At 51.0% G+C, this 26,730-nt stretch overlaps 1 protein-coding gene across 1 annotated transcript; it reads right to left on the bottom strand.

Annotated features, from left to right (window-relative positions):
• Window positions 1–6,184: 6,184 nt before the first annotated feature.
• LOC122153074 (mucin-1-like) lies at window positions 6,185–12,053 on the bottom strand. Its single transcript, XM_042789187.1, has 4 exons — window positions 11,657–12,053; window positions 10,621–11,325; window positions 8,469–9,783; window positions 6,185–6,217 (listed from the first exon to the last, which is right to left on the bottom strand). The coding sequence occupies exons 1-4, from the start codon at window positions 12,014–12,016 to the stop codon at window positions 6,198–6,200; spliced, it is 2,400 nt and encodes a 799-aa protein (XP_042645121.1). The 5' UTR covers window positions 12,017–12,053; the 3' UTR covers window positions 6,185–6,197.
• Between the last annotated feature and the right edge of the window lie 14,677 nt (window positions 12,054–26,730).

Here is a 26,730-nt window from a genome sequence, read left to right as displayed (position 1 = left end):
ATGAAAAGAAACTGACCCAGACCTCACTACAACCTCCTTTCAGGTAGTTCTAGAGAGCGATAAGGTCTCTCCTGAGCCTCCTTTTCTCTAGGCTAAACGCCCCAGTTCTCACAGCTGCTCCTCATAGGACTTCAGCACCTTCAATATGCTTCTGCGGACACACAGCAGCACCTCAATGTCTTTCTTGTAATGAGGGGCCCAAAACTGATCCCACTATTCAAGGTGCAGCCTCACAGTGCAATACAGAGGGATGATCACTGCCCTAATCCTGCTGGCCACAGAAATTCTAATATAAGGCAGGATGCTATTGGTTTTCTTGACCACCTGGGCACTCTGTTGTCTCATTTTAAACCAATTGTTAACCAACATCCCCAGGTCCTTTTCTGATGGGCACCTTTTCAGCAACTCTTGCAAAGCCTGTAGCCTTGCATGGGGTGGATGTGCCCAGAGTGCAGGATCTGACAATGAGCCTTCTTTAATCTCATAAAATCGGCCTTTCCCATCACTCCAGCCTGTCCAGACCCATCTGTAGAGCCTTCCTAGATTGCAGCACATCAACACTCCAGCACAACTTTGTGTTGTCTGCAAACTTACTGATGGTGGACTTGATCCCCTCATCCAGATCACTGATAAAGATATTAATGAGAGCTGGCCCCAATACTGATCCCTGGGGAACAGCACTTGTGACCGGCCACCAGCTTGATTGAACTCCATTCACCACCACTCTTTGGGCCTGGCCAGATGCCCAAGTAAGGACATTACAGTCTGGATGGCTGGTTTGATGGTGGGGTTCAGAAGTTCATGGTGAATGAATTTTCTCTGCAGGCAGATCAGTAACACATGGAGTACTGCAAGTGTTCACCCTGGGATCTGTCCTGCAAACATCTTACCAAGGACATGGAAGAACTGAAAGAGTGCACTCTCACTAAGATGAAGATGCCACTGAATTGTGGAAGTAAGGGTCAATATGCTGGAGTGCAGAGTTGCCATCCAGGGAGATCTAGAGAGGCTGAGATGTTGTGGACTAATCACAGTAGACTGCTTAGGCTCACACAGCCACTCACTCACTCCTCCCCAGTGGGAGGGGGGAGAAAATTGGAAGGGTGAAAGTGAGAAAACTCATGGGTTGAGGTAAAGACAGTTTAATAAATAAAACAAAGCTGTGTACAAGTGTCAAGCACATAAAGAAATTCATTCACTACTTCTCACAGGCAGGCAGGTGTTCAGCCATCTCCAGGAAAACAGGGCTTCATCATGCACAGAGGTTATTTGGGAAGACAAGCTCTGTCACTACAAATATCTTCCCTTATGCTTTACCTGTATTTTTTATTACTGAGCACACTGTCATACAGTATGGACCATCCCTTTGGTTAGCTGAGGTCAGCTGTCCCAGTTGTGTCCCCTCCCAGCTTCTTAAACACCCCCAGCCTACTTGTTGTCAGGGTAAGTTTTCCCCATTATGATGCCAGTGAGAGCAATCAGTTCATTGTCCCCCCCGTAGATCCAGCAAGACATAACCTCATAACATACTATTTGCAGGCTCCCTCAGTATCCAACACTCTCCCAGCCCCAGCTGTGTCCCATGTGGGCATTCACAGACCTCCCTTCTCTTCAGTCTGCCAGGGTCTGCACCAGGAGAGAGGCCGGGCAGGGCTGGCTGGTCCCCCCATACAGGCACTGAGACCAGCAGGAGGATGGAGATGGTTTAGCAGCAACGCTCACCCATAAACCTGGGTGAGCAGCCAGTGCTGTAAATGACCAGCTAGATAGGCTGGGGGGTGATGAATGTCCTGGGCCACCTTTCCAGTCTGGCCATGCCACCAAGAGCACAAAGTGGCACCCTCTCTCCTCTGCCTTCATATCTTTGATCCCTGTCATGAGCCCTGGCTCCGCACCACAAATCCCCTGGTGTGAGTGCTCACCCTGCATCTTCACACAGTATAAGATGTACACTGGTGTTTTCTCTCCAAGGCACTTTCCACACCAGCCCAGCACCTCCCCAGCACTCCCCATGCCCACCACACTCTCCCCAGACCATCCCAGCCCAGTACAACATCCCAGTCTTGGCTGGCCCCAGGGCATTGCCCAGCGCAGGGTGCTGCAGAGCTCTGGGCACTCACCCCACAGCCCCAGCCCCTCAGAAGGTCACAGCAGCTCCTGGGGCACAGAGGGCTCTCAGCCTCCCCATCAGCCCCAGGGCTGGGGCCAGCCATGCCATGAGCAGACGCAGGCCAGCGTCTCCCTCTCTCTGCTGCTCTTCTCTCCAAGAGATCCTGATTGCCCAGTGCTGGCAGCCCCTCTGTGCCCGTCCCTCTCCCCAGCACAAGACTCCTGCACTGGGGGATCCCCAGGCAGCTCCTGCTGTGCCAGCCAGAGAAAAGCTGCCCAAACTGGTGCCTCCAGAAATAGGTCTGCTCTTGTCGCGGGATGTCACCTCAGGCACGGCCCTGAGCTGGCGGTGCTGCTCTGCAGGGCAGTGGTGGCTGAAAGCCACGGGGAGATGGTCCCAGGGAGATCCCCATGGATCAGCCATCATTGCCATTGCACTGGGCACCCCCACGTGAAGGGGCAGCACAGGCCTATTCCCTAACACATCCCCCCATGCCCTCCTGCCCTGAACCCCTGGAGAACCCCAGCACAGCAGCACGCTCAGAGGGGCAATTCCTTCAGCCTGTTCCTGACCTCAGCTTGGGAGGAAGAGACCAACCTCCAGATATCGGCACTGAAAAAATTGTTTTATTACAGATATGTGACTAGGAAGGCCAGCTGTACTGTCCTACCAGACACATGCACAAAAGCCTCTCTGTCAGAGAGGCTGGTTCATGTCTCTGAGGAAGAGGAGTGGATACAGACATTTTAGGAACAAACAAGAGTTTCACAAATAAAATGCTTACTGCACAGAAGGTTTCAGATAAGAATTAGAAATGACTTCTGAAGAGACACGGGCGGCTTATCCCTGTTGAGAGTCAGCTGAGTGAATCAGCTTCTTCAGTGCGTCCTTCATCTCCTGGTTCCTCATGCTGTAGATGAGGGGGTTCACTGCTGGAGGCACCACCGAGTGCAGAACTGACACCACCAGGTCCAGAGATGGGGAGGAGATGGAGGGGGCTTCAGGTAGGCAAAGATGGCAGTGCTGATTGAAATGGGATATTAACCAAAATTGGTATTATGCTTGCACGAGATAGATATTGCTATGTTTGTATTGCTCAGCCGCTATCTCCTGTTTAGTACAAAGCCTCCCCTCCACCCCTAAGTAAGTGGGTGTCAGCAGAAGATTACCCCACAACCAGCACAAACCAGCTCTGCGGTTTAGCCCGGGTCCAGGAGGCGACAGAGACTGCGCAGGAATTCAGGATGAAAAGTTCAGCAGTGAGGAAGAGGAGATACTTCCTCCCACGACCACCACCCAGCCCTTCACGACCCCTGCCCAGGACCAAAGGAACTCACTGCGCAGCCGCAAGGAGGAGGAGACCTAATTATAATAAGAAGGGAGGGTAGGCGGGGATAGGTTGTGAATATGTATAAGCGTCTCATGAATATGCAACACTTTGTAACATATAAGCAAGGTGGGAGCGGCGGGGGGGCACAGGCTTGTTGTGGCGGAGCGATTCCCCATGTGCCGGCGCCGAATAAACATACCTGCTTTACAACCCTTAGTTGTGAAGTCTTTCATCCGTAAATCAGGTGGTTTGTGATAAATAACGGAATTATTCTGCTTTTGCTAAAAGTAATTAAACAATTACTTTTATTGAGTCAGGCTAAAGCTGTTATTAAAATTAGTGTTGCTAAAATTATAACAGTCAAGCAAGGCTTTTTTGGTCACAAGTTAGGCATGTGGTTGGGCATGGTGGGGAGTTGGGCAAGGAGGAGGATGGGGAGTGGTCTGTGGTTAGGTGTCATGTAAAGGGGAACTTGGGGGGGGGGCTGGGGAGGAATGGAAGCCAGCAGAAAAGGGTTAAGCGAAGAACTCCTGATGGAGAGAGACCTGGACTTCGCCCCCCCCAATCCCCCGAGAGGGCAGTGGAAAAGTACTGAGAGAGACAGCCTGGGAGAAACAAAGAAAAAGGAGCTCTGCAGGTGTGAAGAGGTGAAAACCCGCCGTTTTCCTCAACTAATGATATCTCCTGGTTGCTCTATGAAAATAATCCCCTGTTGGGGCAGGGGGTGCCCCATTGCCCCCAGCGCTGTGTTCTTTGCTCCGCTGACTCTGTCCCCAATAAAACATGTTTTTGCTAGACGTGAGCTTGTTTCTCACAGGTAAACGTAGCAGACCGGCGGAGAGGTGGAGGCTTCTCGGAAAAGCCGGGACTATTCCTGCCTTGCAGGCACCCAGAGCCCGGGCTTCTGTCCCGGGGCATGCCCGCGGGGCGCAGGGACCCCCCCCCCGCGCTGGGGCACAGAGAATGCCTGCCTCTGGGGGCTCCCCTGGGCTCAGGGGGTTCATTCCCGGTTTGGGGGACAGCGGGAGGAGCCCGGCCCGGCTGCGCCCGGCAGCCAGCGAGGGCGGGCGAAGGCAAACGGCCCCGGCCCGCTCTGGCCAGGCCCGGCCCGACCCAGCGCTCCCCTGGGGCCCACGGGGAGCGGCTGGGGAGGGCGGCCCCGCCCCCGCGCTGCTCCTCAGGCCCCGCCCCCGGCCGGCCGGGACTGCCGGGCCGCCTCCGGCCCCGCCCATTGGCTCAGCCGTGGCCAATGGCGTGGCTGTTGCCGGGCAGGGCAGCCCGGGCCCCTCCTCCCAGCGCCGCCCCGCCCCCTCCCCAGCGCGCGGGGCCTGAGCGGGCCGGGCTCGGGGCGGTTTGTCCGTCCCTCAGAAAGGGAGCGGGAACAAACCCCGCCGGCAGCCGCTTCCCCAGCGCCGCTGTGCCCGGGCTCAGCCGCGCTCCTCCCTGCCCGGCTCCTCGGCCGCCTCTCCCCCTCGAGCGAGCGCCGCAGCGGGACGGGGCACGGGGCTGCGGGCGCCTCGTCTCTGCCGCCCCTTCCTCCTCAGGCCGTTTCCCTGCTCCCGCCTGGGCCCCGCAGGCCCCAGCTGCGGCCAGAGAACCTGCTGCTGCCTGGGCTCCTCTCCAGGGGCCGCAGCTCCTGCCAGGGTCCCGCTCGGGCCTGGGCTCTCCGCGGGCTGCAGCTTCCTGCTGGCGCTGGCCGCCCGAGGGGGACGGCGTTGGTGGCTGCGTCCTCTTCTCGGCAGCCATTTCCCAGCAGCGCAGGCTCCGTGAGGCTGGCCGGGAGAGCCCCCGGGGGGGGCACTCACCCGGGCCGAGCCCTGCTCCAGCCCGCCACCCGGCCCATGAATTAAGGAAGGTGGCAAAGAGTCCTGGGCCCAGCCCTGACCGCTGGATGCCACCGCTGGTTCCTGGCCTCCAACTACGCCCGGTGCCACTGAGCAGCACCCTCGGCCCGGCCGTCCAGCCTGTTGCAGTCCGCTCGGTGCTGGCTCATGCAGACCATTTCCGTTCCAGTGACTAGAACTCGAACTTTAAGAGAATGCAAGGTGGGCACATGCAAGCCCACAGCTTTCAAAACCCCATACCAAAAACTTGTAGTACTGGCTATTTCCACCAACTGCCTCAAATCCTACAGAGAAGGAAGGAAACACCCCGTAAATTACACATAGGGCAACAAGTTTTTTTAATCTGGCTTTGGCTTTTCTGACTGCTCGTTCCCAATGAGTGCTGGTTTTGCAAGGTGATCCCAAAAGCGGAACACGGGTTAAAACTCTTTCTCGAGGGACCTTTGGGCAGGGGGGCCAGCCAGCAGAGCTGCCCGAGTCTCTGGAAAGTCTCTCTGAGCTCCTCCTGGGCAGAGGCAGCACTGGGAGGAAGCCCCAGGAGCTGTGGGAGGGAACAGCCAAGGGCCTCCCAAAGGCTCTCCTGGAGGGCTGCAAAGGCAGAAGGGCCAAAGGTGGAGAAAATGGACAGATCTAAGTGGGGTGCTTGGAGAGGGAGCGGTGCTGCAACTGCGAAGAAAGCTGCAGCTTGTGGGAGGGAAAAGAGACCCAGAAATAAGTCCACTGTCCATCTGGTGCCCTGGCCACCTCCCCAGAGCTGCCTTGGTCAGGCAAGGCAGACCCTGTGGTCCCACAGAACCCACCTGCTCGCTGCCGGCCGCCCACTGACTGAGGAAGGAACGGGCGTAGGACAGTGCCGGTGGGGAATAAGCCCTTTCTCCAGGCTGCAAATCCGAGCACCTCCTCTGGGGTTCAGTCATTTTCTTGGAGCCGTTTCTACAACAGACAGAAGACATAACCAAGATGACAATGGGAAACTTGACTGGTGTCAAAACAAGACCTTGTCTTTATGCCCCTGACATCCTCCATTTCAGAGAAACATAGAATCATAAAATGGTTGGAAGGGAAATTAAAGACTGTCTAGTTCCAACCCCCTCCCATGGGCAGGGGCATCTTCCATCAGACCAGGTTGCTCAAGGCCTTGTCCAACCTGGCTTTGAACACTTCCAGGGAGGGGGCAGCCACAACTTCACTGGGCAACCTCTTCCAGTGAAGGGGTAAATGTTGGAGAATGGCTCAGAGACAAGGGTCCTGAGCCCACCGAGCAATTGTATGATCAGAGCCTGCTCTAGCTGCTGATGCTGGGCCTCACTAGGGTTTGCCTGCAGCTGCTCGCAGCTGCTGATACATGAGGAATGTCAAGGACGCTTCGGCCTTGTGTACCGTGGTGTGTCGAAAACAGGCTAAGGGGAATTGGGAATAGTGGTCTGAGAAACCTAGTGTTATGATAACGGTGGTCTGAGAAACATTGTGTTACGGTACTGTTGTGTATCGAAAACAAGTCAAGAGGAATTAGAAATAGTGGCATGAGAAACTTAGTGTTCTGAGAAGCTTGTGCTGTAAGCTAAATGCAAGTAGGTGGACCATGCGAATACGACCCTTAGAGCTTAAGCCAATCAGCTAGTGACTAGTAGGCATAATTAGTAGAAGATTATAAAAGGCTGTAACGAAAATCAATAAACTGAACCATGCTTTATCACTCATATTGAGTCGGCTGCGTTCTTCCTCCTTTAGCCTGGGTCCTCGGCATGTTGGGCTTGCCTTGCCTGACAAAGAGCCAGAATTGCCCTGAAGGAAGATGAATCTCTTTCCACAAAGAAATACTTTTGGCTGTTGCTAATGAATGTTTTTTATTTAAGAAGAATGTAACCAATATATTTCTATATAAATACATACTGCTTATGCTGTGTCCATTTTGTCATTTGATTAAAAATCCTTCAGTATGCTTTCCTGTTGCTATTTTGGTTCACAAAGTAGATTCATTCCCTTTACCTGTTAAAACTGTAATAAATCTGCCACTGGGCCACTTGATTTTTTTTTCCACTTGCAGTTAATTTTTAACAAATACTTGGAACAACAGCCTGGGTTTTGTGGTCTCCCAGAAAGCAGATTGAATCGATGAATAGTCTTGAGTTCAGGCATACCGCATCTGCCCAGCTGTGACCTGGAAGAGAATGACCCAGTGCATCTGGAACATCGACTTGAATTCATATGTTTTTCTTCCACGTGTCTGTGAGCCAGGTGCCTGGTTGCACTACAGCGTTCCTCATCAGGGAAGAAACTTTCTCCACACCGCCGCTGGTCTCATTGCTCTGTCTCCATCCAAAGCCCCTTGCCTTTCTCATGTCTATGTCTACCAGTTGGATGCAACGGACCATGGGCTGCAGGGGGCCAGCCCGCCCTCTCGCCGCAGGCTGCAGGGGAGTCTCTGCTCCGGCAGCCCCCTCCCCTGCTCCCCAAATCCCTGCCACACACACCCCAACAGGCCAACCAATGCCAGGACAGCCCGAGGACAGAGATGGGCTGAAAACACGGGCACCGCGAAGCGAGGCCAGCTCAGGCCTCAGCTGGGCGGCAGCAGGAGCGCCGGAGGCCCGGGCAGAGGCCGAGGGCGCAGGCCCTGCCCAGCCTGGGGGGAGCACTGGGGCTCTCCAGCTCTGCCTGCCGGCATGGGCCTTGCCTGCACCCGCCCTTCTCCCGAGAGGGACCAGGCGCAGACGAGCACTGGGGGAAAATGATCATCTTTTATTGGCCTCAGAAAGCACCCACGGCCGAGCGGTGGCCGGCAGCACGATGTTCTCGGGGCAGCTGAATGCCTGGGGCGCCGTCCATGCACCCATCCCTCGCGTGCTGCTCCCTCTGGGGCCTGCGCAGGCTCAGGGCCCACGGCCATCTCCGGGGACCCGCCGGGCGCTGGCAGCGGGGCGCTACTGCTCCTGCTGTCCCGCGATGCAGGAGCAGCAGAACGCCCCGCGCAGAGCCCTGAGCGCCCTCCTGAGGAGGGAGGGCCGTCGGCGCTGAGCCGGGGCGTGCGAGAGAGCAGCGATGCCTGCGGGGGAAGGAGAGTTGTAGGTGAGGGGCTGGGCGGGTGACGGGCAAGCTCCTGCCTGCCCCCCGCCACCAAGGGCTGTCCCCAGGGAGTGGGGGCCGCGGCACGGCCAGCCCCCGTGCGCGCAGTGCTGCCCACCTGGCTCCAGAGGCAGGGGAGATGCTGCTGCGTCTCCTCTGTCATCTGCCGGGTGGGATGTGGCAGTGTCTGTCGGAGGGTTCTGAGGGAATGAAGAAGCCACTTCATCCTCGTGCACCGCCAGGGAGTCAAGGGCTGCGCTGGCCTCTCCTTGCTGGGCTCCAGACATGGGAGACAGGTTTGGATTGTCCTCCTCTTCCTCGGGCGCTCTGGCCAGGGCAGAAGCTGCCGGCTGAGGGTCCATGGGACCCGCTGGGGCAGGAGATGCGTCCTGCAGGTTGCCAGCTGCCTCTCCTGCTGCCTCTGGGCCCATGATGCTGGTCCTGCCAGGCCCCTCCTGGGGACAAGTTGGGAGGGGGACGAGCTCCAGGATAAAAGGGTTGATACAGATGCTGCGGATGGTAATGGAGGACGACTCTTGGTACATCTCTTCGTTGCCGAGATCTTCCTTCTTAGCCAAGGCCCCTTGCTTGTCCTCTGGCACTTGCAGAGTGGGTTTCCTGAGCTGAGCTAGGCTGTTCTCATTGCAGCCTGGGCCACTCCTCTCCAGCTCCTCCAGAGGGTCCGTCCTGACGGAAGGGATGGCCAGATAGACCGCAAAAACCCTGTCCTGCATGGGCAGCAACCTACTACTGATGTAGCACTTGATACGCGTCACCGGCATTGCCAGATCATGCTCTGATGCTTGACCCAGGCACCTTGGCACGACGTCCCTGCATGGAGAAGCTGGCACAAGGGATCTGTCAGATGCATCGGTGCCCCCACCTCCATGAGGACCAGGCGTGGGCTGAGCTGCGGGGTTCTTGACGCTGTTGGCTCCCTTGTCCTCAGCTGTTCTTGCTGCTGCTGCCTCCCCCATGACTTGTGCATGGTCCCGCTGTGCCACCTGCTGGCTGGGTCCCTGGATCGCATAGAGAGCCTTGTTCAGGACCTCAGTTACAACACACCGTGCTGCTTCCATCAGAGCTGTGACATGGGCAGCGGGCCTGCTTGGGGCAAGCCCCCAGCTCTCCACGCTCCAGGCTGTTCCCTGATCATGGCAGATGCCCCAAGAAGATGGGACCAGCTGTTGGTGGCCACTGGCTGTGGTGCCACTGGTGGTTTCCCTGATGCTGGCAGAAGATGTGGAGGGTGCTGCTGGCAAAGGAGGCAGCGTGGGGCAGGTGCTGGCAGCTCCATCTGGATGAGCTGCAGTGGGCGCATGCCCAGGTGCCGCTGCCTTCCTGGAAACAGGCAGCAAGATTTCAAGATGGTCTGTCTGCTTCCTTGTTACCCTGCTGTGAGGCAGGGTCACCCTGAATGCCAGGCTGTCCATCTGCAAGAGAAGCCAAGGAGAGAGGCTGCGTGAGTGCGGCCCTTGCCCCTGTGCCCCCATGTCCCCACTGGAAGAGCTCCTGCAGCTGGGCTCCCCTGCCAGCCCCCGGGCAGTGCTCGGAGAGTTCTCTCTGCTGGGAGACCCTGGAAGTAGGGCTGCTCCCTGCTTTGCTGGCACAAGTTTGTTAGCTTGGCAGCAGAGAGATGGAAGGAGAGGGAAAGAAAGACCGGGGCCAGCCCCATGAAGCCACACGCTGGCAATCTTTCACGGGAGCTCTGGCCAGGGCAGAAAAGCTTTGTGCAGAGCCCCAGACACTGTCTGAGGAGGGATGGTCGTTGCTGGCCAGCTGGGGCATGTGAGAAGGCAGCAGGTGCCTATGGGACAAGTAGAGCTGGAGCCAAGGCACTGGGTGGGTGAAGCTGCCCAGCTCAGTGTCCGTGGGACCCTCTGGGGCAGGGGACATGCTCTGCAGGTCACCAGCTGCCTCTGTGCCTGTGCTGCTGCTGGGCCAGCATGGGGGTCCTGGAAGAGCTCTGGGACCAAGGGTTGATGCAGGTTACCATGTCGTCCCCTTGGGACAAGCTCTTTGTTGCTGACATCTATCTCCCAGCTTGTCCTCCTCAGTGGCCCCCCAACCTTGGGCCTTGCTGCCCTTGGCTGCCCAGACTTCCATTGTTCTTGCTGCCCAGCTTGCCTCAACCATGCAAAATGGCCATGCCCTTGCTCAGCCGGCTGCTGGCCGGGTCCCTGCTTGGCAGTTGCAACCTTGCCCACAACCTCCCTCACGAGGTGCTGGACTGTGTCCTGCAGAGCCATGGCACAGACCTTGGCACTCACCTGCCTGGATCTGATACTGAGGAGCCATCCTGGTGCCGACTGGGGGAAACACCGCTCCTCGCCTTCCTGCTGCTGCTGGAGCTGCCCTGGCCTTGCGTTCCTGGCCAGGGAAGCTGGCGCAGGGGCCCTGCCTGCAGCACCAGTGTCCCCATGTGCAAGGGGACCAGGCACGGGCAAAGCTGAGGGGGCCTTGCCACCGCTGGCCGCCCAGACCTCGGCTGCTCTTGGTGGTGCCGCCTCAGTCGCGCTGTGTGCCCAGTTCCACTGGGCTGCCGGCTGCTGGCTGGGTCCCCGGCTCCCCAGGAAGACCTTGTCCAGGACCTCAGTCACAAGGCCCTGGGCTATCCCCTTCGCAGCTGCAGCACGGCCAGCGGAGCTGTGTGGGGCAGGCCTCCAGCTCTCCACACTTGCGGCTGTGCCCTGGCCATGGCGGATGCCCCAAGAAGATGGGATGAGCTGTCGCCGGCCACTGGCTGCGGTGCCGCTGGTGGTTTCCCTGCTGCTGACAGGAGATGTGGAGGGTGCTGCTGGCAGAGGAGGCAGCCTGGGGCAGGTGCTGACAGCTCCTGCTGGCTGAGCTGCGGTGGGTGCGTGCCCGGGTGCCGCTGCCTTCCTGGGGACAGGTGGCAAGCTTGGACAACGAGCTGTCTCCTCCTGCACCACCTTGTTGCGGGGCAGGGTCACCCTGTGTGCCAGAACATCCATCTGCAAGAGAAGCCGAGGAGAGAAGGCTGTGTGAGCACGGCCCTTGCCCCTGCGCCCCCACGTACTCCCACCACTGAAAAGCTCCTGCGGCTCTGCTTCCCTGCCAGCCCCTGGGCAGTGCTCAGCCCCGCAGGCGGCTGCCGCCCTGCTCCCAGAGCCGGCTGGGGTGAGGGCTGGTCCCCCCGCAGCCCATGGTGACTCCCGGGAGCAGCGCACAGGGCGCTCAGCTTGCTATGGGTCTGGGCCCACCGGTCCCCTCCTGCACACCCCACCTGCTCATCGGCAGCTCCTGGGGTCGGGAAGGCGTTCGGCCCCGTCTCCATCTCCCTACCTGTGCACGGTGCCTTGCGGTGTCCTGCGAGCTCTCTGGGCAGGAGAGCAGTGGCAGCCTGTCCCCATGGAGGGACAAGGCCTGGCTCTGGCTGCCCTGCGGCACTGCCTGTGGCTGCCTGAGGCCCACCTGTGACCAGGAGGAGGAGGAGGAGGAGGCATGGGATGGAGGCGGCTGCCTTGGCACAGCGGCCCCCACAGCGCCGGCAAGGCTGGCCCTGGCACCAAGGCAGCTCTGTGCGGCCCCGTCCCACCCCCGGCCTCTCCCTCCTGCCCCGTCCCTCACCTGGCGCCTCTCCTGCAGGCTCGGCAGCCCCTTGGCGGGCCGGGAGCGGGCGTTCGCCTCCTCACCCGTGGGCATCTTTGGCGACCTTAGCCAAAGACCTTACACGAGCACCCAGGGGAGACGCTACCTCCTGAGGGAGCTGCTCTCCTGGGGGAGGGCACCCCAGGGCTCTCGCTCCTTAAATACCCTCATGGTCACCCTGCGGGGGGGTGGGGGTGGCCCATGTCACAGTGGCCTCTGGGGGTGATGCGGCCCCCGCCTCACAAAGCCCTGGCGGTGCCCATGGAGACGCCCACGCCGGGGACCGGCTGGGACGGGCTGTGCCCGGCGCGGGGCAGCCCCGGCTCTCCCCTCACCGAGCCCCCGGCCGGCCTGGGCCAGCGCCTCCCACGTGCGCCCGGTGCCAGCGGGCTCTGCAGAGCTGGGTCCTGTGTGCAGTCGGCAGCTCTGGGCGCCAGCGCCCTGGGCCGCGTCCCCAGGCGCTGCTCCCACACAGGGCCCCCGGGCCTGGGGACGCTCCGGTGGGCGCCCGCGTAGAGAAAGGCAGGGGAGGCTCGCAGACCCGGTCGCGGGTGTGGACCTCCCCACAGCGACCTCCAGGGATTTGTGATGGGCTGGTGGCATCGTGCCCAGAGGCCATTGGGCATCCTCGGGGTGCTCCCGGGAGACGCCCTGGGTAAGAGCGCTGCCACCAGGCTCTTCTGAGGGAAAGCTAAAACTTTTTCTCTTGTTTGGAGCAAAGAGCTTGTTTATAGTAGCATCCTAGTTGGTCAGCATTTTCTACTCGTATTATTCTCTTCATTTCACTCACATAGTTTAGTCAACTGCTAGGCAGAATTAATAACAAGGTGTTTTGAAATATGCAACTTCTCCCTGAGAAAAAATTGAAGTAGACCTTGAGACGGTTCATTAAGCTTCCTGAGTACCCCTGATAACAAGGGCCCAAGACGACAGTGTCAAGATTAGCACTGGCAAATTAGTTAAAACTGACCATCTTGGAGCATCCCAGGGCCAAAGAACAGATGAGCTAACTCCACAATTGTATTTGGGCATAGGAAAACCAAAGTTCAATCACTGGACAGGGCAAGGAAGACCATGAACCACCACCAGAGGGGGAAAAGCCCCTAACCCTAATTTTATCACGTGTGCTCGGACAGTGTAGATAAATTCTAGGAAATCTTCTGTGTGTGCAGATTAGTTCCCAGAAATCCGCTGAATACGTATAACCTCACAGCGTAGGTTCTCTGTGATTGCACCTTTCCGTTGGAGCCCTTGTGGTGGAGCGAGCCCCAGTGCTGCCCAGCGCTGCAGATAAAGAATACCTGCTTAACAGTTTTACTGGATTCCAACTGTTGAGTGAATTTTTGTGTTTCAGTCTGGCGACCCAGGTGGGACCCTCTCCACCCGACTGCAGGACCTGTTGAGATTGGGACTCTCTTGGGTAACCCCGGTGATTTTTTTCCCGAGAGACTCCTGTCCTTGATCGGATCGCTGTGGGGATGGACAAGGACCATCTAAAATAAAGGCATTCTTTTTGGAACTGTGTTTGGGGACCGGTCCATTTGGGAGCTACCCGTAAGTCGTTTTGTGTAGTGCAGGGTGAGCATATATCGGGTTGCTAGCACCTTAAAGTTATATCTGGAATTCTGTGTGCCTGCAATTGCCTGCAAGGTTCTGGTTGTTTAGGAGTTTGGGGGACAGGCTTTTGCAAGAAACCCGTGAAGAATTTGCAAGCAAAAAACCCATGAATTTATGTGGCTCTGCCTGTAACTTTGGGCATATTACTGCAGTAGTTGTTGCAGTTCTTTCAGGCACTGTCTAGTAATTCTGGACGCCACAACGTTGTGCTTATAAACACAGCCTTGTTTTGGGGGTTAATTTAAATATGCATGCTTAGTGCTATCTTGACAGTGCATCCTCCTCCATTTCTGGTCGGATGGCAGCCTCTTCTGGTGGTGTAACGCTGCCCTAAAATGAGAGGATAGATGCTGCTAGCATCAAAGATCAAATCAATACCAGTATGTGGGTATAAAGAAAGAATGGCCCTGCTGTTCTACCATAGAAAATTAACCAGGCCAATTAGCATTCTGTTCCTTCAGGCTGGAAACATTGCAGAAAGAACTGGTAGAGTGGTGAATGTTTGGGAATGATGAATGTGTGCAGGGATGGTGGAGAGTCCTTCAAAAACGCGTTACTTGCCTTGTAGTATGTTCTTCAAGGTAAATGGATGAAGAAACCATTGTGTGGTAATCTGGAGTATCTCCTCGTACTTCCTCATCTTCAGGAAGGTACGTGCCTGTGCTTGCAAGGCTGGTGGTGCTCTAGTGTTGGGGGAGACACAGCCTGGAACACAAGTACTGAGAGGCTCCTGCTAAGTCGACCCTGGGAAAAGTAGAGTTAATGTTTCTCTTTGGTAATTAGAAGAGTGCTGTGTTATGAGAAAAATGCTGATGAGCACACTGATGTTTTCGGCTGCTGCTGTGAAAGAAGCAAGCAGGAAGACTGCCAGGACTGCGTAATTAGCGCGTAACCACCTGACGTTGTTAAGCTGGTAGGAAAATACTGTAACTTGATGGAAAATCGCTGTAACTTACGAAAGGTATATAAGCAGCCTGAAATAAAGCATCTCAGCATCACCCATGATCTGAGCCCGTGCCTCAATACGCCACAAATGGTGCCCGAACAGGGACCGACCGGCTCCTGGGCCTGAACTTGACTCCAGTGGCGTAGCCTGACTGAACGCAAGGATCCGGTGGGGAGCACCGCAGAAGTCCGTACGGCATAATCGCCTGAACTGACAGGTGAGCAGTCAGGAACTAGGGGGAACCAACCATCTCAGGCTGAAGAGGCGGTGTTAGAGACTTAAGCAGCTTTTGAAAAAGCATGACTGTAAATACAAAGAATTTGATTTAAGGCTAATGCTTAAATGGATGAAAACCACTAGCCCCGATATAACTAGCACATTGGGTTTTGACTGGGATATCTGGGATCAAGCTGGGGTTAAACCATGGGACTCAGCTACTCAGAATAATGCTCTTGCTAAAGATCTGTTATCCATCTGGTGAACATCTTTGAGATACTTAAAAAGCACACAGGTTCTAAAGCCGTATCAGCGCCCACAGCACCTGCGCTGTCAACTGAGAAGAACACGAATGATGATGATCCATTAGATCCCCGTCCAGTAGAACCTGAGCAGGAGCCTGATCTTTATCCTCCAGACCAGCCTCTGGCTGCAGCAGCCACTGGCAGTTTTGATCTTAGACGTCATTGGGAAAAAATCCATAGGGAGGCTGCAGAGGCTGGAGACTCTGATATTGCAGGAGCATGAAGTGTCTCAGAACCGGGAAGAGATTTTGGGACTCGGACTGGGTAAAAATGGTATCATGAGAAGCGAGGGTGGGGGATGCCCACCACCAAGACACCGAGAATCAAGAGGACCAACGGGACACCGCTGCATCCATCAGGAGGTTTACATTCTGGGATTTTGAAACCCCTGTGCTTGCACGTGCCCCTCTTGCTTGCCAAGCTGCGGCACGGGCTGCCCAGGGAGCGTGTGGGGTCTCCCCCCTTGGAGATGCTCACCAGCCCTCTCTGCGCATGGTGAAATGGGATATTAACCAAATTTGGTATTATGCTTGCACGAGACAAGATACATTGCTTGTATTGCTCTGCCTCTATTTCCTGTTCAAAACAGGGCCCCCTTTCCTTTCCTTAAGTAAGTGTGTATCAGCAAAAGATCACCTCACAACCAGCACAAACCCGCTCTGCGGTTTAGCCCGGGTCCAGGAGGCGACAGAGACTGCGCAGGATTCAGGATGAAAAGTTCAGCACTGAGGAAGAGGAGATACTTCCTCCCACGACCACTGCCCAGCACTTCACGACCCCTGCCCAGGACCAAAGGAACTCACTGTGCAGCCGCAAGGAGGAGGAGACCTAATTATAATAAGAAGGGAGGGTAGGCGGGGATAGGTTGTGAATATGTATAGACACCTCATGAATATGCAACACTTCGTAACATAAGCAAGGCGGGAGGGGCGGGGGGGGGGGGCACAGGCTTGTTGTGGCGGAGCGATCCCCCATGTGCCCGGCGCTGAATAAACATACCTGCTTTACAACCCTCAGTTGTGAAGTCTTTCATCCGTAAATCAGTTTGGCGACCCAGATGGGACCTTCTCTGCTCGGCTGCCGGGACTGCTGAAGGGTGGACGTCCTAGGTGCACCCCGAGCCTTTTCTCGGAGGATCTCCACTCCCAGCTGTCCACTACAGGAGCAGACAAGGACCGCCTGGACTATGGAAAGTTATGTTTAAAAATTGTATATGAGTTGTTGGTAAGACGCGCAGGGACGCCTGGCGCACAACTTAAAACTCAAGTAAGGAACTGGATTAATTGAGGTAGTGCGCACAGGGAACGGAATTAATTAAAAGGGGTAATAAGACCTGGGGTTCATGGGAGTGTCGGAGACCACCTCAGCAAACTGGATGAGTGGTTGTTGGGGTTCATGGGAGTGTCACCGACCACCTTGGGTTTGTTGAAATTGTAGTCTTTTTTCTTCCTCTTTTTTCTCTTCTTTCTTTTGTTCTCCTTTTGAATTCTGTTTGAAAACTTTGGAGTTTGTCTAATTAATGAACTGTATTTAGGTATTTGTATATATTGTAAAAAGCATTGATCTTTGTATAAATCGGAGACAGAGGAGTGAATCCCTTCTCCGTTAGTTTGGATTAGAACCCAGTGATTATTTGTGTGAAAGGAATGAGTGGTTGGAGCGCGGAAATAGTTTATATTTGTTAAAAACTGTATGTAACCCCCTCAGACAGCCAGCTGCACTAGATTGGGAGCAGCCAGCTGATCCTGTCCTATTTCCTTTGCGCCTCTGTTCCCAGTAATTTCTTTACAGGGAAAAACTTTTGTCAGACGTGGGTATAGTAAAATGTGTATGTTGTGGGTATAGGTGGCATTGTGCATCTAATAAGAGAAAGTCGAAGGGTTTAAAGTGTCCAGGAGAGGGCTTATAAGGACACGCAATACTCAGAAGACGAGAGGCGATAATTATTAGGTCTGTGTATTTGTATGTTTGGAATTAAAGGAGGATTGGGAGACAGTGTGAAAGTCGTTGTAAGTGGAAGGGAAGGATTTTGGAAAGGGAAACAATATTGGGATTTGTGGATGTGCCGCTCACTAATGTAGAAGTGAGGGCGTATAAGAATGAATTTAGGAAGTTATTAGAGGACCCTGTGGGGCTGTCGGAGATGGGAATCTTTTTTTCTCCTGAAGAAAGACAAATGATCAGAACGTCTGGAATGTGGATATGGGAGAGAGAAAATCAGCAGGGGATACCCGGGGAAAAGAAACTCCCTGTAACCCCTCTGCAGTGGAATCAGACTGAACAAGAGAGGAGGAGAGATATGAGTGACTCTAGGTCATTATAATAAGAGTCTGGATGAACCCCTGAGAGAAGCACAGAAAGTAGATATTAGAAAGGATGAAGAAAAGGCTAAAACTAAAGCTAAAATTATGATAACTGCACAAGAAGCTGTTAGAAATAAACACAGGGAATCTCAGAAGGGAAATCACAAATTTGAAACAAGCAAGGGAATGAAAGGGAAGGTGGAACCAAGAGGTACCACTGGCTAGGGAAATCACAAGGGGATGTTTTTATTGTGGGAAGGGGGGGGGGGGGCATTGTAAACAAGAATGCCACCCGAAAATATGGGACCTGTTGGTGTTTGAAGTAACCCAACAGGATGAGGGTGGTAATCACTAGGGGTGTCAGGGGCTCTACCTCCTGGGGGGGGTATACCAACAGAAGAGCCCTTGATAAATTTGAAATTAAGACCGCAGGAGGAAGATTATGTAAAAGAAACAACTTGGGCTGTAGGGGCTAAAGGTGAAGGGGTTTTCAGTCCCAGTTATAAAGAATGGGTTAATACAAGGGGAATATCAATATGCTGTTAATGATCTGTTGTTAATGCCAGGGGTAGGATGTAATTTGCTAGGTAGGGATTTACAAGTGCAATAAGGAATAGATGTGGTGCTGGATGAAGGAAAACTAGTGGTTAAATTACTAGAATTATGGGAGGAGAATCGGGGAGGATATTCAGGAATGAGAGCATCACTGTTTGGATTTTATAAATTATCAAACGAAAATAAGAGAAGATCTGTTAGATGAACCTTTGCCCTATAGAGAAAAACTATTTATTGATGGGTCCTCTCGATGCCTAGAAGGGAAAAGAATATTGGGTTATGCAATTGTCGAGGGGCAGAAGATGGAAGTGTTTGAAAAGGGGAAATTACCTGCTGGGTGGCCAGCACAAGCCTGTGAACTCTATGCCCTAAAACAGACATTGGTATATTTGAGAGATAAGGAAGGGACAGTGTACACAGACTCGAAGTATGCATTTGGAGTGGTCCACACATTTGGAAAAATATGGGAAGGAAGAGGGCTTATAAATACAAAAGGGAAGGAGCTAGTACACGAGCGGCTGATCAGAGAAGTTTTAGAATCCCTGAAGCTCCCTACAGAAATTGCAGTTGTGCATGCGAAAGGACATCAGAGGGGAGCATCGATGGAAATAAGGGGGAATAATTTAGCAGATTAAGTAGCCAGAGAAGCAGCTACAGAATTATCATCAGTAGTTTTACTGGTAATAACAACGGGGGATTATGAGAATTTAGCCCCAAATTTCACAGAACAAGAGAAGGTTATACTTAAAAATAAGGGGGGGGGGAAAGATCCAGAAGGAAAATGGACTTTACCAGATGGAAGGTAGATGTTAAATAAAACATGATCATGAGAAATTCTGTCATTAATACATCAGAAAATACATTGGGGAACGCAATCACTTTGTGATCATTTTCTTAGACAATATGGGTGTATAGGAATATATACGGAGGCTAAACAACTAGTTGATCGATGTCTGATTTGTCAAAAAGTGAACAAAAAGGTAATGAGAAAAAGGTGGCTGGGGAACAGGAGCTAGCAGTACAAAGCCTCCAGGTAGACTTAACAGAGCTACCTCGAATACAAGGGTGGAAGTATTTGTTGGTATTAGTGGCTCACTTAACTCACAGGGTGGAAGCAATCCCCCACACCAAGGGCAATGGCAACCCATGTGTTATAAATTGAGACCACAATGGATCATAATCCAATTATAATTTTATTAATTATAGCAAGTAGAATATGAGCAAAGACAGCGCTGGACGGCAGGGGAGTCTGCGCTCCGCCAACTGCCGTACTGATCAGTTCAAACAGTTCCTTTTTATACATTTTTACATTCGTGGTTGTCTTTGATCAGTACCCCTTCTGCTTGCACAAGCGGTATCTATCTGGTTTGTGTAAGCAATTGCGGTTATCTTGTCTCACAGGTTATCTTGTCTCACACAAGCGGTGTCTGGCAGCTATTTGCATAAGCAGTTTTTCTGTCTTTTGCCGCCTAACCTTTACATTGAGCTTAACATAAATTTCAATAAACAATACCCTTAGTTCATAGTTTCTTACAATCCCCCCTTTTTCTTTTATCCTATTATTGTTTATTAGATGCTACTTTCATTTTCGTCACTGCAAACAAACCTTTTTCCACAATTCCAACATTTATCATAACACTCTCAAGATAATACCTTACAATTACAATCATAGTTTTCACGTGGCATAACGCATTCACAACAATCTTTTCCACCAGGAAGCTCCTAATAGATCATCCCACCATTCTGAGTCTAACATTGAGGGTGTTTTCAGAGCACCATAGGTAAAACAGCTCTTATTCTATCTGCTATGTGCAGTTGTCGCCTTAATGTTTTTGCCGTGTGTTATTTATTCCTTGCTTTGTTCAGTTAATCCAACAAGTTGTGACCAACATGCAATTTGCTACTACTGTTTCACCTGTTGGTGTTAAGCAAATTCGAGCTGTGTGCCGAACTGCACAGTCAACCGTACTATCAGACACTCTGTAAACAATAATCAACAATTTATTAGCAAACAAGAACCTGAAATAATTAACTGTATAACAATCCAGCAAAGTCCCACGCGACACAATCAGAAAGAGAAAAAGTAAGAACCAAAGATATCAGCACTGTCCTTTGGATGTTGTCCTTCGATGTCTTGTTACCCTTACTCACGGGGCGATAGCGATAGAAAGACAGAAAGAGTCCAAGAACAACAGTCCAGTCACACGCCCGCGGTAACTCCTCTGATCAACAACATTTTCTTCTTTGAACTATAAGTCTGTTTCCATCACCTCATCAAGGTTTCGAGGGCGTCTTAGTTGTCTTCGTGATCTTGGAGGATTGGGGGGAGGAGGTGATCTTCTCCAACACCAGCCACGAGACATTCCCTCGCATACCGCGATGGCAACGACAGTCACCACCAATATAATGAAAAATCCCAACAGCAGGCCGGCGCACACGGGATCGTCCCCTACTCCCATCTTCCCAAGATTGCAATCCAGCGGGATCAGTAAGATTAGTGGGATAGTCCAGCCCCAGGCTAGCGGCTTGACCGAGGAAGGTCCAAGTGCGCAATGAGCGGAAGTTTCTCTTCCACCCAGAATGCCTGTGCTGCCTAGATCTGGGCGGGCCTGGCAGTTGTTTTTGCCATCCGGGTATAGCCGAACTTTCGAGACCCTCCAGCAACACATGCGCTTTGGACTGGGGGCGTGGAAATCCATTTTCCTGCTGCGTATGTGGACCCTGACTCCTGATCCCTACAGACCAGGCAGGTTCGCCACTCGCGCTCTCACTCTTGTACCTCCGATACCGCGAAAACAATGGAGCGTGCTTATGCATGGGCAGCAATTTATTGTGCAGCCTTGATGTTGGTAGCCCTCACTTTGTTTGCCTTTTTACTACATATCTTTTGCCCTTGTAAATGTTCCTCTTTCAAGTACCCATGTAGTTGTATCTGCTTATGTAAACCACCATCTCCTTTGGTTAACCATGTTGAAAATTCTGTTATAGGTCTTTTCGGCGGTTTTGGTACTGGCTGTTTTACTTCTGTCACATCTTTTACTTGGATTCTCTTCTTCCCACTAAAATATCTCCATCCACCCTTCTGTCTTTGGGAAAACAAAGCCACTCTGATGTTGGACATAACAGTAAAGCACTTGCTGCACAAATTTGCCACTATTAAAGCAAACCATACCAGGATGATTAGCAGAGGTCCGGTATAACATATACTCCCACCTCTCATGCCTATGGGGTTGCAGCCCACAGCTGAGAAAAAGGTCTTCTTGGTGGCGAGCACAGAGGTTAACCCGGTCTTGCCCTCTACTGTTTAACAAATCCGTGTGTTAAGAGTTAGTCAATTCAAGTGCAGCTCCTTTGTAGCCACTTCCTTTGTTTCTAAGCAAAGCAAAATTTTGGCACTTCCTGATAGTGTCCTCCCATCAACTCTCAGGGACATCACAAATTCTGGGGACTAACCTCTTTTTCCCCGTAAATCAAGGTTACAGTTCATGCCCCTTCCCTATACAGTTATAAGACAATTTTCTCCATCTGCAAGAAATACCACATCCGGTAACACATCACACATTCACACAAAACCCACGCTTCATGACATCCATACATACACTCGAGACAAGGTATTACCCAATTAGGTTGATTTTCTAGCAATGCCTAATTGACTCCAAAATGCTCATAATCTCACATGTCTGTCAGTTAATGCTCGGTAAACGCCAGCTTTTCCCTGACAGTTTTTTTTGTTTGGTTTTGTCTGTTTTTTGTTTTTGTTTCCTTATACAGCAAGTAAGTAAATGAATAAGTAAATTTTCACAGTGTTACCTCTGAACCCAGTCAAAAACCCAGTCAAACCACTGGTTAAGAGTCATTCAATCCCCTCCTGATGAATTTACTTAGTCCTTTGAGGGTGACTTGTAGTTGGTCAGTTGATGGTACCACAGTCCACTCCTGAGGCTTTTCCACCGGTCCTTTTCCTCGGAGGCAGGAGTCCACCCCTTTTCTTTTGTTCGGATCGCTGTCTCGGTGGTCAGCAGCACCTGAAATGGACCTTCCCACTCGGGAGTTAATGATTAATCTTTCCACACTTTTATCAATACCCAATCACCTGGTTTTACATTGTGGATATTAAAAGCCAATGGTGGTATTTGAGGCAGAAGTCCTTTCTTTCTTAGTTTCATTAAAGTGTTACCAATTCTTATTACATACTTTCTTACATACTGATCTCCTACTTCAGGGATGACAATATCCCTGTCATTACTCATACATGGTAATCCAAACATCATTTCATAGGGAGAAATTCCCAGGTCTGTTCGTGGCTGAGTATTGATCCTTAATAAGGCCAACGGCAGGCATTTAATCCAAGACATCTGAGTCTCAATCATTAACTTAGTCAAGGTTTGTTTTGAAGTTTGATTCATTCTTTCTCCTCTTCCAGAACTCCGAGGATGCCATGGGGTGTGCCATGCCCATTCGATCCCTAAGGCTTCAGATAGCTGTTGTATAATTTTTAAAATTAAATGTGTTCCTCCGCCCAAGTCTATTCTTTCTATTAATCCATATCTGGGGATAATGTTTTCCAGTAACACCTTGGATACCATTCTTGCCATTGCCCTTGGTGTGGGGGATTGCTTCCACCCAATGAGTTAAGTGAGCCACTAATACCAACAAATACTTTCACCCTTGTATTTGAGGTAGCTCTGTTAAGTCTACCTGGAGGCTTTGTATGGCTAGCTCCTGTTCCCCAGCCACCTTTTTTTTTTTTTTTTTTTTTTTCCTGTTACCTTTTTGTTCACTTTTTAACAAATTAAACATCGATCAACTAGTTGTTTAGCTACCGTATATATTCCTATACACCCATATTGTCTAAGAAAATGATCACAAAGTGATTGCGTTCCCCAATGTATTTTCTAATGTATTAATGACAGAATTTCTCATGATCTTGTTTTATTTAACATCTGCCTTCCATCTGCTAAAGTCCATTTTCCTTCTGAATCTTTTCCCCCCTTATTTTTAAGTATATCCTTTTCTTGTTCTGTGAAATTTGGGGCTAAATTCTCATAATCCCCTGGTATTATTACCAATAAAACTACCAATGATGATTCTGTAGCTGCTTCTCTGGCTACTTAATCTGCTAAATTATTCCCCCTTATTTCCATTGATGCTCCCCTCTGATGTCCTTTCACATGCACAATTGCAATTTCTGTGGGGAGCTTCAGGGCTTCTTCTAAAACTTCTCTGATCAGCCGCTCGGTACTAGCTCCTTCCCTTTTGTATTTATAAGCCCTCTTTCTTCCCATATTTTTCCAAATGTGTGGACCACTCCAAATGCATACTTTGAGTCTGTGTACACTGTCCCTTCCTTATCTCTCAAATATACCAATGTCTGTTTTAGGGCATAGAGTTCACAGGCTTGTGCTGACCACCCAGCAGGTAATTTCCCCTTTTCAAACACTTCCATCTTCTGCCTCTCGATAATTACATAACCCAATATTTTTCCTTCTAGGCATCGAGAGGACCCATCAATAAATAGTTTTTCTCTATAGGGCAAAGGTTTATTTAACAGATCTTCTCTTATTTTCATTTGATAATTTATAAAATCCAAACAGTGATGCTCTCATTCCTAAATATCCTCCCCGATTCTCCTCCCATAATTCTAGTAATTTAACCACTAGTTTTCCTTCACCCAGCACCACACCTATTCCTAATTGCACTTGTAAATCTCTACCTAGCAAATTACATCCTACCCCTGGCATTAACAACAAATCATTAACAGCATATTGATCTTCCCCTTGTATTAACACATTCTTTATAACTGGGACCAAAACCCCTTCACCTTTAGCCCCTACAGCCCAAGTTGTATCTTTTACATAATCTTCCTCCTGGGGTCTTAATTTCAAATTTATCAAGGGCTCTTCTGTTGGTATATCCCCCAGGAGGTAGAGTCCCTGACACCCCTAGTGATTACCACCCTCATCCTGTTGGGTTACTTCAAACACCAACAGGTCCCGTATTCTCTGGGGGCATTCTTGTTTATAATGCCCCCCCTTCCCACAATGAAAACATTCCCTTGTGATTTCCCTAGCCAGTGGTGCCTCTTGGTTCCACCTTCCCTTTCATTCCCTTGCCTGTTTCAAATTTGTGATTTCCTGTCTGAGATTCCTTGTGTTTGTTTCTAACAGCTTCTTGTGCAGTTATCATAGTTTTAGCTTTAGTTTTAGCCTCTTCTTCATCCTTCCTAATATCTACTTTCTGTGCTTCTCTCAGGAGTTCCTCCAGACTCTTATTATAATGACCTAGAGTCACTCATATCTCTCCTCCGCTCTTGTTCATTCTGATTCCACTGCAGAGGGGTTACAGGGAGTTTCCTTTCCCCTATCCCCTGCTGATTTTCTCTCTCCCATATCCACATTCCAACCGTTCTGATCATCTGTCTTTCTTCAGGAGAGAAAAAAATTCCCGTAATCGACTGCATCTCCTCCCATGTATATATATACTGGGTCCCAAAAATTGATCAGTCTTCTCTGACAGCCCCACAGGGTCCTCTAATAACCTCCTAAATTCATTCTTATACGCTCTCACTTCTACATTAGTGAGCGGCACATCCACAAATCCCATCCCCCCTTGAATTCCTGCCGCTGGGACTTCCCCAAGGGATTAACCCTAGCCGCCCCGTGCTCCCTTAAACGATTTCCCTTAAATCATGTACGAGCCGGTATTTCCCATTTGGTTTCTTTACAGGCAGAATGGGGGTGTTAAAGGGTGACATACAAGGCTCTAAGATTCCTTGTGCTAATAATCGATCAATTTCTGGTTTTAATCCTCTCCGTCCGTCTAGGGAAATGGGATATTGCTTTACCCTCACAGGTATGTGGGGTTCAGAAACTTGGATTTTAATCGGTGGGATTTCCAGTCTACTAATTGTGTCCGGAGAGTACCAGACATCGGGGTTAATTTGTTTTTGCTCATCCACGGTCAAAGGATAAGTAGACACTGTTAGCTCTTGATTTTTCACTTTAATTTCTAATTGTAATTCAACAATTAAATCTCGTCCTAGCAGATTAAATTCTGCTTCAGGGACGAGCAAGAGTTCACCCATTCCAAATTTATTTTCAGTTTCGAATACCACATTTTTGATTTTGTTTACTTTAAATGGTTCTCCTTTTGCCCCAATTACTTGTACTTTTTCCGGGGAAATTTTACATCCCTCAGGTATTTGTTTAATAGTCGATTTTTCAGCCCCAGTGTCTACTAAAAAGGTGAACTCTTGTTTATGGGGACCTATTTTTAATTTTATCAAGGGCTCATGATGACTCCGGTCCCCTAAGATATAGAGCCCCTGGCTCTCCTATTCCGTTTTCAATATTTCCTCATCCCTGATCCTTTCTCTGCAATTCTTCTTTATATGTCCCTTCTTTCCACAGTAAAAACAACATCTCTGTTCCTTCTTTACTACTACGTTCCCTTGTTTCGTTCCAGCAGATCTGTGTTCACCAGTTCGTCCTTTACGATCCTCTCTGACCGCTGCTACCATCATTTTTACTTGTCGCTTGCTGCTCTCTTCCTCTCGCCTTACATAGACTTTCTGAGCTTCTCTCAATAATTCATCCAACCCTCTATTCTGCCAGTCTTCTAACTTTTCAATCTTCTTTCTGATATCTTCCCATGATTTTGCCACAAACTGAGTTTTGAGGAGTGCTTGCCCTAAAGGGTCATCTGGATTTACCCCAGAATACAGCTGAAGGGCTTTCCTCAGTCGTTCAGCCACTCAGTAGGGCTCTCATCTTTCTTTTGCATTTCATTAAATGCTTTATTAATATTCTGGCCACAGGGTACTGCTTCTCTAATTCCCTGAATTACTATAGTTCTCAGGTCCTGCATATGAGTTCTATGCACCGGATCCTGATTATCCCAATTAGGTCTTTGGAGTGGCCATTTAATATCCGCTTGAGGTCCCTGGGCATGTTGAGCATCCCACAGTCTCATTCCTGCTCGTCTAATCATATCTCTTTCCTCGGTAGTAAATAATTGACCAAGGATAGATTGCATCTCATCCCAGTATAAAGGTTTGGTCCAAAAATTGATTTAATCTTTCTGCCACTCCGAGTGGGTCCTCAATTAAGTTTCCCATCTCGGTTCTTTTAAAATCTCGTAGGTCAGCCGAGTTTAGGGGTACGGAAATATATCCGATCACGGGTTGAGGTCCCCCATGGGTATTTCCCTTAGGGGGTACATCTGAGCTGCCCCTTTTTGGCTTCTAGTTACACGTCTAGGAGGAGGGGGAGACTCTTGTTCCGACTCCGGTGGGGGAGTGGGCGCTCTGGGGACCTCTGGAGGGGCTGTGGGAGCAGGAGGGGAAATGTAAGGAGGGGGGGTTAGAAGGGTTTCGTCTAACCTTCCTTCTTTTTCTTTTGTTTAGTTTTTATTTCATTCAGCGGTAAAGTCTAGCTCCCGGTCTTTTTAGCCACACTTCCCATACTGACTTTCTTCTGGGTTAAGGGGTTTTTTATTATTAACCCAGAGATTTAATTGTTGCCTTTATCCAATCTTCTTCTGACCCGCAGACTGGCCAAAAGACATTTTTAGAAATCTTCTTCCCTCCCCATATCTTAGTACAATATTCTATCATTTTCTGCTTATCTTTCCCTAGTGTTCCAGGGAAATATCTCCAATTGTCTAAGACATATGCCAGAGGGGTATTCTTAGGTACAGTGGGTACCCTTCCCATGGGAGTCGAAGGCTTGCTGCCCTTCGCCCCCATCTTCTGGATTATCCACAAACACACACTCACTTGCTCCCCTTGTTCCTGGCCCAGTCCCTCGCGGGAAATGGGAAACGCAG

This window comes from Tyto alba, unplaced genomic scaffold, assembly GCF_018691265.1.
Source record: "Tyto alba isolate M040663 unplaced genomic scaffold, T.alba_DEE_v4.0 Super-Scaffold_15, whole genome shotgun sequence".
Classification (NCBI taxonomy): Eukaryota; Metazoa; Chordata; class Aves; order Strigiformes; family Tytonidae; genus Tyto; species Tyto alba.
This window is presented reverse-complemented; position numbering and strand designations above follow the sequence as displayed.